At 37.1% G+C, this 12,720-nt stretch overlaps 1 protein-coding gene across 11 annotated transcripts; it reads left to right on the top strand.

The window, feature by feature from the left end:
- The first annotated feature begins 4,142 nt into the window (after window positions 1-4,142).
- LOC106064053 (uncharacterized) lies at window positions 4,143-12,443 on the top strand. 11 transcript variants are annotated; one of them, XR_001217114.2, is made up of 3 exons: window positions 4,143-4,272; window positions 6,293-6,383; window positions 11,998-12,443. XR_001217114.2 is itself a non-coding variant. In XM_013222544.2 (2 exons), the coding sequence occupies exons 1-2, from the start codon at window positions 6,369-6,371 to the stop codon at window positions 12,211-12,213; spliced, it is 231 nt and encodes a 76-aa protein (XP_013077998.2). In that variant the 5' UTR covers window positions 6,287-6,368; the 3' UTR covers window positions 12,214-12,443. The 11 variants fall into 11 exon arrangements, 1 of the variants encoding a protein (XP_013077998.2); XR_001217113.2 differs by having other exon boundaries at window positions 4,144-4,268; XR_001217111.2 differs by having other exon boundaries at window positions 4,167-4,268; window positions 6,300-6,383.
- The last annotated feature ends 277 nt before the right edge of the window (window positions 12,444-12,720 follow it).

The following is a 12,720-nucleotide window of genomic DNA, read 5'->3' on the forward strand; positions in this document are numbered from 1 at the left end:
AAAACTATTTGGAGAGCTCCCTGATTTGGAAACCACTGCGCAGTTCATCTCATGTATTGGTCTAGTCATCTAGACGCTCCAACATAACAATGAGAACGAAGAAGAAGAAAGAAAAAAAAGAAAGGTTTTCCTTGTTTTGTTTTTAAGGTATTTTTTAAAAATATTTTCCTTGTCTTCAACGTAAGAGATAGAAAGTTATTAATAGCAATCTGCTTGATTTGTCAAGACCTGGCCAATGGTCTTATGAGATGAAATACAGAAAGAGAGACAATGAGAGAGCGATAATGAGAAATGCATAAAATGAAATAAAACAAAAACAAAAATATAGGATGAAAAAAAGGGGAGATAATTGGGAGACATTTTTAATAAAACACAAAATGATCCCCAAGAAAGACGATCTATTGAAAGAGCGCTACTGTTGAAATAACAAGCAAAATATCTACGCTACTTTTTTTTTAAAACAGGGCGTATATTGAGTGAAGGGAGAGTACCGTTTCAATCAATCTCTTAATATTGCAAGACTTATCTCGCCTTTCTCTATATAAAACAACATTAATTAATTACCTGTATGTTATCCTCGGCAATGGATAATTGTGTGCAATCTCAACTTGATCCGAGAATGGGAAATGGGAGAGAAAAAAAGTGTAAAAGAATCCACCCAGACAGACAGACCGAGAGAGTGGATATAATCTTTATAAAAATGTGTGCGTGCTACAAGCGAATACAAATTTAAATTTCGATTCCATAGAGATAAAATGATCAACTTTTTTTTTATTTCAACAGTTCAATGAGAAAGAGTCCAGTTAGGACAGTTCCACATAAATACATTTTCTTTTACTTGTGATGACCTCTAAATGTGATGACGTCATCGCTTTTTGCTTATTATTGTTTCTTAAACTTTCTGCTCTTTCTTAACAATTTCTCTTTATATATTTTAGATAGAAAATTATTCATAAAATTATTCCCGTAGGTTTTTGCACTTTTCCTCCATGCTAATCAACTAAAACATTAAACAAAAAAGAAACACAAAAAAAGTCTTTAGAGCCATGACATGGTTCTTTTCCAGTAATTGGTTTGCATAGAACACATATTATGCTGTTGTTTTTATTGTTTTGTTGTTTTTTTTTTTGTCTAGCAAGAGACGGGTTAGTTTGTGAGATCATTGTCTCATTGTAAAATAGAACTAGTCTATAATTATCTGAATCACGTGATTCCAGGGAGGGTTAATTCCACCCATTGAACAGGCTGTAAGTTTTCATCATGCTCTGGCTATAATTCAAAAAAACAGAAATGGAAAAGTGGTTTGAGTGCTGGGACAAGTCCCAAAATGCCCGTGGAGTCTGGGAGCGCATGATGCGCCCTGAACGCACTTCCCCGTGGTGGAGGCTGTCCAGGCCTGAGCAAGCTATTATAGCTATTGTTGGCTCATATTTCTCACGGCTATGGTCAAATTTTTATTCACGGTGCCCCCGCTGCGGGGAAGAAGAGGAAACCGTGCCTCATATTCTGTTTGACTGCCCCAGACTTGCTCATCTCCGTCTCGACAGGTTTGGGAAACAAAAAAATCTCGACCTGTATGGCGACATTTATGCACTACGCAAGACAGCAGGGTTTCTGTCCAGGGCTTTTGCAAGAGAGGATTTGAGCCTCTCAAGCCCTCACTCTAATGGAGTTTGATGATGATGATGATGATAATAATGACAACGGACTACGTAAAGTATTACATGTGCTTTCGTGCGAAATTAATTATATTCTATTCTATAAGTTATTGGCAACTGGGGCAGTCTGGATACAGTCTAAGGCGGGAATCTTCGCCCAAAATTATTCCTTAAGGTATCGCAAGGTGAAAAGATTGCCAGAAGAAGAGATGACTTGTTCTCTAGATACACTAATGTGAATGGATTCAGACCTGGTTGAGTGGGGAACTTTCACTAGGCAAGACGAGGATGAGTTTTTATTAAAAATATAATACATGATTTTCCATCTTGGGTGTGTACTAACTCGAGGATCTTCGGAATTTAAACTATATCAGATCACAATGTCACATCAGATTTGTTATAAGTACTTTTTCCTTGATTACTCTTCTGGGAATATGATCATAGTACGTTCAAGGCGAGGCTAATACTGTTTATTGTTTACGTTTTATTCCGGTTTCGTTTTCGGCGATTTTTTTTTAGTTCGGTTAATATCAAGGGGACTTCACCGCAGAAATACTCCGTTATGAGAGTCTGTCTCATTCTCTCCCTTGGAAATTCTGTTTTGCTTGGTTCTGATTTTAATTCCGTGTCGAAGCGAGACCATTTGTTATAGAAGGCATGAACAACCTGTGGGCAATTTAGAACAATAGCTCGTTGCCACGTCGTACAGACCTGTGGCCTGGCAACGAGCTATTGGCCTAAACTGCCTACAGGTTATAACGTAGCAGGTCAGTGTGCAGGCATTCAACAACGATTGGTCTTGGTCTTACTCTGTATCTCTAACTATATGAAACTTTTACAAAACAAAACAAAATTAACGGGCGATCCAATTAAATATTTGTATAAAAAAAAGAAAGATTAACATTAACATGATTCTGATCAGCGCTTATCGTTCCTGTGAAGTGACGCGCATGCGTACATGAGACCTATCAAAGGCATCCCATCGCGCTATGCCTGACTCCAGTTCAATATGGTTCGACCACTACAAATCAATATCAGTTATCGATTCATTGGTAATATAAGCAAAGCATGCAAGTTTGGTGAAGCAGGCAAGGTACTTTGTGTTATCGCTGGGAATGGAGCTAGTAGAGATTCAAAACAAACAATTTTGGATGGAGAGTCTATTTTGAAACAAGCAAAAAAAAATTAATATCCTTATCTAGGGGAAAGAACTCCGCACTTACAACTGTATATCTGAATATTGTAGACTTAATTACCAAAAACAAGGATACAAAGACTAAAAAAACATACAAACAGAAGAGACGTGCTCGAGTCGAAATTTTTATAAATACACTTGTATGGTTCTACTAAAGACTTGGTACCACAGAATACGGAGATTTATTAATGCCATCATTATTGCATTGTTAATATTCATATGAACTGATGGTTATGAAGATATAGTTAAATTCTAGGTGTCACTTACAAAGACCACATCACGAATGAAGAGATTAGAAACAGGATCAAAACAGCTGTTGGACCCCCCGATGACATGCTAATCACTGTCAAAAAATGTAAACTCATAGACTCCTACTCTATGGCCATATCACAAGGTCCTCAGGACTCGACCCTAGTCGTACTAACAATACAACAGCACGTCTCTTCCTTTTGTATCCACGGAGATAGATTTGTAGTTGTTGATAGTTTGTAGTTCATTGTTTCTGATATTCTTGCTGAAAATATTGAAATCTGACTTTTTTCCTGCCTGTGTGGACCACTTCGGGGACAGATTGTAAGTTTTTGTTTCCACACAAACTGTCTTTGTAACCTTGTTTTAGGTTGTGATTGTGCGTTTTGTAAGTTATGATTTAGTGTTTTGAATATTATGGCTAATTTACCTCTTAGTCTTTTGTCCTGAAGTTAATGATTTTACTTATAGTATTATTCTAGTCATATCTAAATATTAAGTGTTTTATATATATATATATATATAATCTCGGAGCTCTATTATGCGTCTGATCTATTTTCTTTTTTGTCTTTTAAAAAAAAAGTATTTTTAAATGTTTTTTTGTTTTTGTTTGATCTGAGAAACAGCCCCCCCCTAAAATATATTCTTAAAGGATTTGGGAAACAATTATTTTTTTTCCAAATGAACCCTTATAGCGTTCTGAAATGTTCAATAAGTTTAATTGTTGCCATTGGTTACTCAGACACTCCACGTTGCTCCTTGACTAGTTTACGACTTCATCAGCTTCTCTTGCATATGTGATGACGTCATGTGTGTGTTTTGTGTAGTTTGGTTGTTACTGTTCGTTTGTTTGTGTTTCAACTTCCTTCATTGAAAGGCGGCCGGGAGATGGCGACCTTTTCTACCGTTCTAATAGTTGTTTTATTTTGTTTGTCGATGGGTGAAATATTGAGCTCTTTTTTTTTTAAATGAGTTTTCATGGTTGAATGCTTTTCCCCCACCCAGCCTTTCTGTTCCCCCCGTGGTCACCGAGTAATAAATAACTCAGCATTAGAGTGGTACCATTTAAAGTAGTTCCCCCACTGTACTGAAGTCAGTCGTTCCTAGAGACAGTGGCAAGGAGTGCTGTTCGCTAAAGTAAATGGAAATTGATAGAGCCGGGTACAGTAGGTATTGATTATTTAATGAAAGAGTTCGAACTCTGACCTATTTATACTGATCGGTATTTCGTGTGGTATTCATATAGCCTTGTTTTCAATTTTATGCAACGGATTATGCCTATGATTGCGTATCGTTTATCTATTATTGCAAATCCCTCATTCACACGGATGACAAAAGTGGTCACCATCGAACCACAATGGACGAACTATAAATTGTAACGGATGCAAGTGTAAGTCAGATGTAGTTGAAGTATTTCTAAAGATGATTATTTATCCTAGATGCATGCGTAGGCCTACCTTGTCGAGTGTATTATAGTTGCAAGTTCGGTACATAACATCCGCCACAACAATAACAGGTATCACAAACTCAATGACCAAGTTGACTCAAGGTGAACTTCAAACAAACGTTTATTACAGAATGGGCCACAGTCTAGTCTGTCACTCTGAAACGATGTTTTCCCCTCAAGAGTCTAGCAGTAACTGATTTCCATAAGTCAATCTTAACCTCTAACCCCAAAGTCTATGTCGTCATTCTAAAATATCCGTTCACTGCCAGTACATTAAAGTGCGCCACCCAACTAACTAAACTAGCTATCTAACAATAGGCCTATCTATCATTCCGTCCTGTCTTGAGTTGTTCCTGCATATAAGCTATTTTCGTCCCCATTTCGTTAATCAGAAATTATCTTATCTTATCTTATATAATACAGACGTTACTTCAAAAAAAGAAGATGATTACGTCCTGCGCGTCATGCATTCAGTCATGCATATTAACCAATGACTTAAATTCTGCCAAGTCACTGGTTTTCCTGGCTAGCTCAGACAACCCATTCCATGCTCTAATAGCACTAGGGAAGAAGGTGTATTTGTACAAATTTGTCCCAGCATTATGGAACGAGGAATGTGCCTTTATCTTTGTGTCTTTCTGAGTATTTTATTAAATTTTGTTTTTGTATTTGAAGATTATGGTTCAGTGTTTATGTATAATTGCTACTTTACTTTTGTGTCTTCCGTCCTGAAGGCTTTCTAAATTTAGTGATTTTACTAAAGATGTTACTATAGTCAAATGTGAATATATGTTTGTTATGAATCTCACTGCTCTATTTTGTTTCTGTTTCCAAGACTGACCGCAGAAGTCAGAGCTTGCAGTCTATCGCAGAATAAAACAACACCTGAGGCCTACTTTCTGTTATTAAACTTCTCAGCACTAAAAGTAAACGTACTCTCTTCGGAGAGTTTGTATAATTTTGTAATAAAAAACAAAAAAAACAAAACATTAGATAAAATCATCAAGCAAAAAAAAAACGCTTTAAAAGTGTTTTTTTTCCTATGTAATAACTAAGATAAGTTCAATTTAGATTTAATGGCAATGACAATGTCTTCGATTCCAAAGACTTAAGGATGAGTGTTATGTTTCACAAGACTATGCAAACCCTGTTGCGACCTGAATATTTTTACACACCTGAAACAGGCAAAGCTCTTGTCTATTTAAGTTTTCTGAACATATTATTTAATGCTATAATCAGCTTAACTGTAGCAGTATAATGTTTAAATCGAATTCATCGAAGGGCTGCAAGGTAATGTTAATGTTGATATAGAAACAGACTATATAGGTCGTGGCGTCCATAAATCATTTCACCTTTTTAATTGAAGGAAGTACGTTGACAACGTTAATAACATACTTTTTTTTAAGAGAGCGAAGTTCTGATAGGGAGCAGAACACGTCTACCGTCATTTTTATAGATCTATTTGGTGACGCTGCCCTGATTATTTAATCAAAGACAACTGTTGACACTGTAGGCATGGAAATTGTCATGTAAATTTGATTGCCTCCCCAGACTGACCGAGCGATGTAAGGGAGCGTTTCTTTCAGTTAGTGTTTTTTGTGCATTAACATTGTCAGCCCATTGTTAAATTGCGTTATTTAATTATTGGTGTTCCCTATTTCTAAAAATGTGTTCATGTTTTTAAACAAAATAATTACAAATAAAAGTTAAGTATTGTTTGTTTTTTCCACTAATATTTATCAGATTCCAGAAAGGCTCATCGTCAGGGAGTAGAAAAACCTTAATCAAGTCAGAGTAGCATAAGCAAGGAATTTTCACAATGGGATGCAGCGCGGTAAGTAGACTTACCATTCATTTGTGTAACGTCTAAATCTCAAAACTGAATTAATACAAAGCACTCAAATGTTAAGTTTTTTTTAGTTTTTTTACATGTCCTATATTTATAATTTAGCAGTGATTACTCGTTACACTGGGTGATTTTGTGTTTATTTTTCTGATGGATAAAGATTTTGCGAATCATATCTTATATAATATAGACGTTACTTCAAAAAAGAAGATGGTTACGTCATAGGACAAGATTAGATTTATAATAATGATATTTTAAAAAAAAAGGAGAAGATGGAAATATTCGTGACTTAAGAAAACACAAACCTCTACTAGATGGACAAGCCAAGTGCAGATCTTACTTAAGCCTATAGATATTTGTCTATAAATAATTGTTACTTGCGATGGTGTCAATGAATTTCAAATGAAGCGAAGACATTTTTTTATGGCTGCCCGCTTCGTGCGGTATGCGCACTGGACTGTCGTTTGGTCGCCTCGATGGTCACGGATTTAAACCCTTCCCGCTTCCATCCCCCATCATCCTGAGGTAGGTAAAAATGTTTTGTAAAATGTTTTGCATGTTTCGGATGTTCCTTGAGAGTTGAAGATAGTTTACTTCCTAGTCCAAACTTCTCGCAGGGCGACGGGGGATGGGAGCGGGCAGGGTTTGAACTCGAGACCATCGATAAATCTGAACAACAGGCCAGCGCGCAAACCGCACGATGTAAAACAATTTTTTTATTACAAACGTTACATTAACTCAATATGTCCGTCTGTCTGTCTGGGTAGAATCTTTTACCTCTTTTTTTTCTTCCACTCCCAATTTTTTTTTTTTTGGAAAAGGCAGGACGGAAGCCTTTAACCAGTTTACCCCCCCCCCCCAATGGCCCACAAAATTGATCGGACCATTAAATTATTTAAAACTAATTACATGATTGATTCAAAATAGTTGATTCAATTTCCACTCAATATAAGCTTAGTTCTTTCAAAAAAAGTATTTTTTTGTTAATTTAACCTTTACAAACTTTTACAAACAAACATGAGCCCTTAGTAACTCATTTCAAACACACAAACACACACACACACACACTATATATATATATATATATATATATATATATATATATATATAGATAGATAGATAGATAGATAGATAGATAGATAGATAGATAGATAGATAGATATAGGCTACATAGTTCAACATGCAGACACATTGCTAATACAGTAAATACACAATCACACACACACGTATAGGGCCTACATAAGCAAACGAATGCACGCTCCGACAAGCAAAGTCTTTGTTGGAGCCGTTGCCAAAACAAACTTTTTTTTCCCCAACTCCAAGAAACATTGAACCAGGATACAGCCATGACCAATTAAGCATCATTGGTTACGAAGACCACGATACAGTCGTGAAATGAGGAAGGGGAGAGCACTCTGTAATTAGTTGCACCATTGTCAATAATGTGGCGTGTTTAAACGTGCGAATGGTAACATGAGTAGCATACAGTAGTAGCAGTTTTTTCTTGGAATGTAATTCGAGACTTAGACAATTTGCTGTACAACCAAGGGAATGGTTTGTACTTGTCATACATATAAAGCATCATGGGCGTAGCCAGGATTTTTTTTCGGGGGGGGGGTTTGGGGGGGGGATTTTTTTCTCCCCCCCCCCCGCGAATTTTTTTTTTTTTATGTATTTATGTGTGTGTGTGTGTGTGTGCCTACATAATCTTTATTGCATTCTGACCCTTCATTCTTTCGGAAGACGTTTATTGTACCCTAGAATAGATTCTTCCATGAGTTAGTGGAAAATTGTAGATTCCCCGTCAATACTAGCAAGGGGGTCTGGGGGAGCGGTAGGAGCTCCCCCAGCGCGGGGCGAAGCCCCGCCGCCAAGCACTATTTCTGATATTGAAAGCCAACAAAATGCATATTCTGAGGTATCTACAGTGCATTTTCCTGCTATTAAAAAGTTTTATTTCAAAAACCTAATGTGCTATTCTTACTGACTTAGACTCTACCGCGCCGTTTGGCGCATTTGCCGTCAAGCTGTTTCCATAAAATTGTAGATTCCCTGCCATTACTAGCAATGGGGTCTGGGGAGCGATAGCGCTGGGCGAAGCCCCGCCGCCAAGCAATATTTCTGGTATTGAAAGCCAACAAAATGCATATTCTGAGGTATCTACAGTGCATTTTCCTGCTATTAAAAAGTTTATTTCAAAAACCTAATGTGCTATTCTTACTGACTTAGACCCTACCGCGCCGTTCGGAGCATTTGACGTCAAGCTGTTTCCATAAAAATCTGTCACTGGTAATATCTGAAGCCTCTTCCCACCTGCCATGAGGACCTCAATGAATGAGTGGCGTCAAGTTGTACTAGGATATCATTGCAACTCTTCTTATGCGTAATTCATTTGTCGGAGAACATGTCCCGCAAACCTCATGCGTCGCTCTCTCACAATCTTAATAAAGGGTCGACTCCCAGTTCGGCATAGGATTTCCTTGATTTAAACCCGATCTCTATAACTGACTCCTAAAATCTGTCTTAGCCATCTTTGTTGAGCCACATTTAGTGTTTTTCAATTTCGGCAGATGACTATTCACTGCAGTTTATTAAGGGAGCCCTGCCACTGGTAAAAATGTGTAACCACTCTTGAATACGCTCTTGGAATTAAGTGACTGTACTTTGCTTTAGATTTTATATCGAAAAGAGAAGTTTTATAGTCAAAATCATCTGTTGGGGGTTTTCCACCTCAAAATGCTCTGTAGGGGGATCTTAAACTCAAAACCTTCTGGAGGGGTTTTAAACTTTAAACAAACGCCATCTGTAGAAGAGGGGTTTAAACTCAAAACTCCCGATTGGATTGGCTACGCTCAAATAATTTTAGTGTGTAATTTGCTTTTTTTTTATATTGAAGAGGTATTTTTAGCATTAAACCCCTCTGAATGGAGGTTTAAACTCAAAACCCCTTTTGGCAACGCTCATAGCATTTTGAGTGCGTAATTTGCTTTTTTTTCTTACACTGAAGATGTATTTTTTAACCTCAAACCCCCCTGGCGGGGGGTTTAAACTCAAAACCCCTTTGGGTGTATTCATAGATTTTAGTGTGAATAATTTGCTTTTATTTATATTGAAGATGTACTTTTTAGCTTCAAACTCCACTGGAGGGGAGTTTAAACTCAAAACCCCTTTGACTACACTCAAAACATTTTGAGTGTATAATTTTTTTTTTGGTTTTATTATTAAAGAGGAATTTTTGACCTTCAAAACCCGCTGAAGTGGGGTTTAAACTAAAAACTAAGTCAAAACCCATTTAGCTACGCTCATAACATTTTGAGTGCGTAATTAACTTTTTTTTATATTGAAGCGGGGGTTTATCGTAAATTTTGGAGGGGGTTTTAAAATCAAAATCTCCCTTAACTGTGCTCTTGGAATTAGGGGATTTTCGTTTGCATTTTTTTTTGTTTTGTTTTATAGAAGAGGGGGGGGGGGTTAACTGCAAAAACCCCAAGTAGGGGGTTTAAAACTCAAAACCCCTAGTAGGGGGTTTTAAACTCAAAACCCCTGGTATGAGTTTTTAAACTCGAACCCCCCTGGTAGGGGTTTTTAAACTCAAAACCCCCTGGTAAGGGGTTTTAAACTCAAAACCCCATTGGTTGTGCTAGGGCAATTGATGGTTTAGTATTAAAATCTCACCTAAAATAAACAAAATCAAAGCAAAAAATCATTCACTAAATTCCGATCCCCCCCCCAAGGGGGGGGATTTCATTTCGGGGGGGGTTTGAACCCCAAACCCCCCCCCCTGGCTACGCCCATGTAAAGCATTGTATGCATAATTACAAGAGCGTCTTTGAAACAAACATGAAACTATTTATGCACGTAGATACAAAGTACACTCTATCTATAAACAAATAAAGATACTCGTATTTATCTTTTCAATTAGCTTTGCATAGCCTAAGTATATAGCGATATTACAAATACGATGTTTATATTCACTTTCATATACCCCCTAGGGGCCCAATTGTTGAACCGTTTGGGCGCCACACATCACACATGATCTGTATTGTGGTAGATTCTCAAACCTTGGCTCGTTTGCCCGGTTCCCCTGACATTTTAATTAAGTAGCAAGTGCATATTAACTGAATAGATCTGAGTACATATAAAAATATTTAAAACGATGATGATTGCAATGTACTAAAAGAATGATCGTGGTGATAACAATCAATTGTTTTAAACACTGGTGATATGAATAAATATAAGAGATAATAGAATAAATGTTGATAATATAAACAAAGGGTGTAAGCAACCAATCCCTACCATGGGGTTTCACCAGCCAGTCACAGTACGGGCATATTCAGACTCCAGTATCTACTGTAAACCTACAACACTGACCGAATCACACTCATCTGATCGTTGAAAGTAGAGCGACCAACAATACAACGCTAACCTATGCTAACTCACCTAAACCAAATAAAGAACACACTCTCTTGCTCTAACATCTTCCACTACGATGGCGAATATCGTCAATAACATAAAACATATATATACATTAATCAAACCAACTCTTTCTAATCCTAACAAGGAGATACAGAAATCCCAAAGATAAGTCAAAACAAGCAAAATATTTTATAAGTAGGCATGGAGCACAGACAAAGCTTATCTAAAAGGGAAGTGCTCCGTCTCTAAAAATATAAGCTATCTACCAGTAATTGGCAGTAATGTACAACTTATTCGATATCAAACAAAATAATTAATTACCAATAAATTATTGACTAATCGAGTTTTTATTGTTGTTATTTTTTTTTTTGTTTATTGATTAATGTTTTGTTAGGTACAATAAATAATTTGTTAACGTATCAACTTGATCGGAGAATGCGTGAGGGAGAAATAGTGTTAACAATTATTTAACAAATTTAGCCATATCTGTGACTACTAAAGCACTAGTTTCCATTGTTGCTATTAAACAAAATAATGAATTACCGGTAATTATTGTCTCATTGGTTGTTTTTTTTTTTTTAATTGATTCATGTCTTGTCTATGTCAATGAATAATTGTGCGAAGTTTCAGCTTGATCCGAGAATGGGTGTTGTGGTAATAACGCATAGATTATTTTTACCAGACAGACAGACAGAGTGAGTTGATAAAAGCTTTGCTTAGAAGTTTCAACATCTCACACAAAGAGGAAACGCGTTAACTAAGTGCGACCAAAATTGCCAATGCTGCATTGTATGACAATATGTCAACCGTCTTTCAAGGGCATAGCTAGGAATTAGCCATCATTTAGGAGCCCTGGGGCTTGATCTCCTTGGGGGCCCCTGCATTTAGTGTAACATTAATATTTAATGTAAAAAATGCTCATTTAGGGGCCTCCCCTCAATGGGTACCCCAGGGGGATTTTCAAATTCTCCCACCTCCCCCTACCCTAGCTACGCTACTGCCGTCTTTCTCCGGGAATCTATTTAAAACCTAGATCTATATTTTCCTCATTAACAAAGTGCAAAATATTTTTATAACTTCAATTTCTCTACAACGGGATCTCTATTACCGTCAACTTTCAAACATGTAACTGACTCTTCTATTTTGTAGATAAATCTAATATTGAGTGACTCTTTTCTTCAACCAGACAAAGGCGGCATCACACCAAAAGGCACACCCGAAGAAGGCGACCCAAAAACACAAGCGCGATGGTGGAGACGACTATGATGCCGGAGATGGTGGAGGCGGCGACGATGGAGGGGGCCTTGACGCAGGCGGAAATGATGAAGGTGGCTACGAAGCAGGGGGAAATAATGGAGGAGGCGGATTTGATGGTGGTGGGTTCAGCGGTGGTGGAGAATGAAATTGAGCAAGACATAGTTTTGTTTTCATAAGTATTATCAGCAAATCTATTTTTGAAGACATTTGATTTTAGTAGAATGAAATGTCTTAAGTCATGACACATCAATTTAACACTGCAGACCGTTTGTTGATTTGTGTTTACACTTTTGGAATTATTGCAAGCTGTTGAATTGTTTACAAATTGGATATATTTATACGAGATGAAATAAATTCAATTTAATGATTGAGTTATCAATGTCTTGTTTCAATGGGTTTTTTTTTATTTTGGTTTTTGTTTTTAAAAATTTAGGATGAAACCATTTTTATTACTCGACCTAATGGGATGTGTGAGAAGGTGACAAAAAAAGCTTGGCTACCTATCAAGTGGGCTAGAGTTCGAATCCCCATTCGAGCACCTAAAGGCAGCGCAGAAACCTTCTACCATATACCCTCTTCTCCCGCTGGTCCACAGAAAGAGATTGGGCCATAGGTCACTGAGCGTGTTATAAGCCTAAAGGTTGCGCTATGC

This window comes from Biomphalaria glabrata, chromosome 16 (assembly GCF_947242115.1).
Source record: "Biomphalaria glabrata chromosome 16, xgBioGlab47.1, whole genome shotgun sequence".
In the NCBI taxonomy this organism is placed as follows: domain Eukaryota; kingdom Metazoa; phylum Mollusca; class Gastropoda; family Planorbidae; genus Biomphalaria; species Biomphalaria glabrata.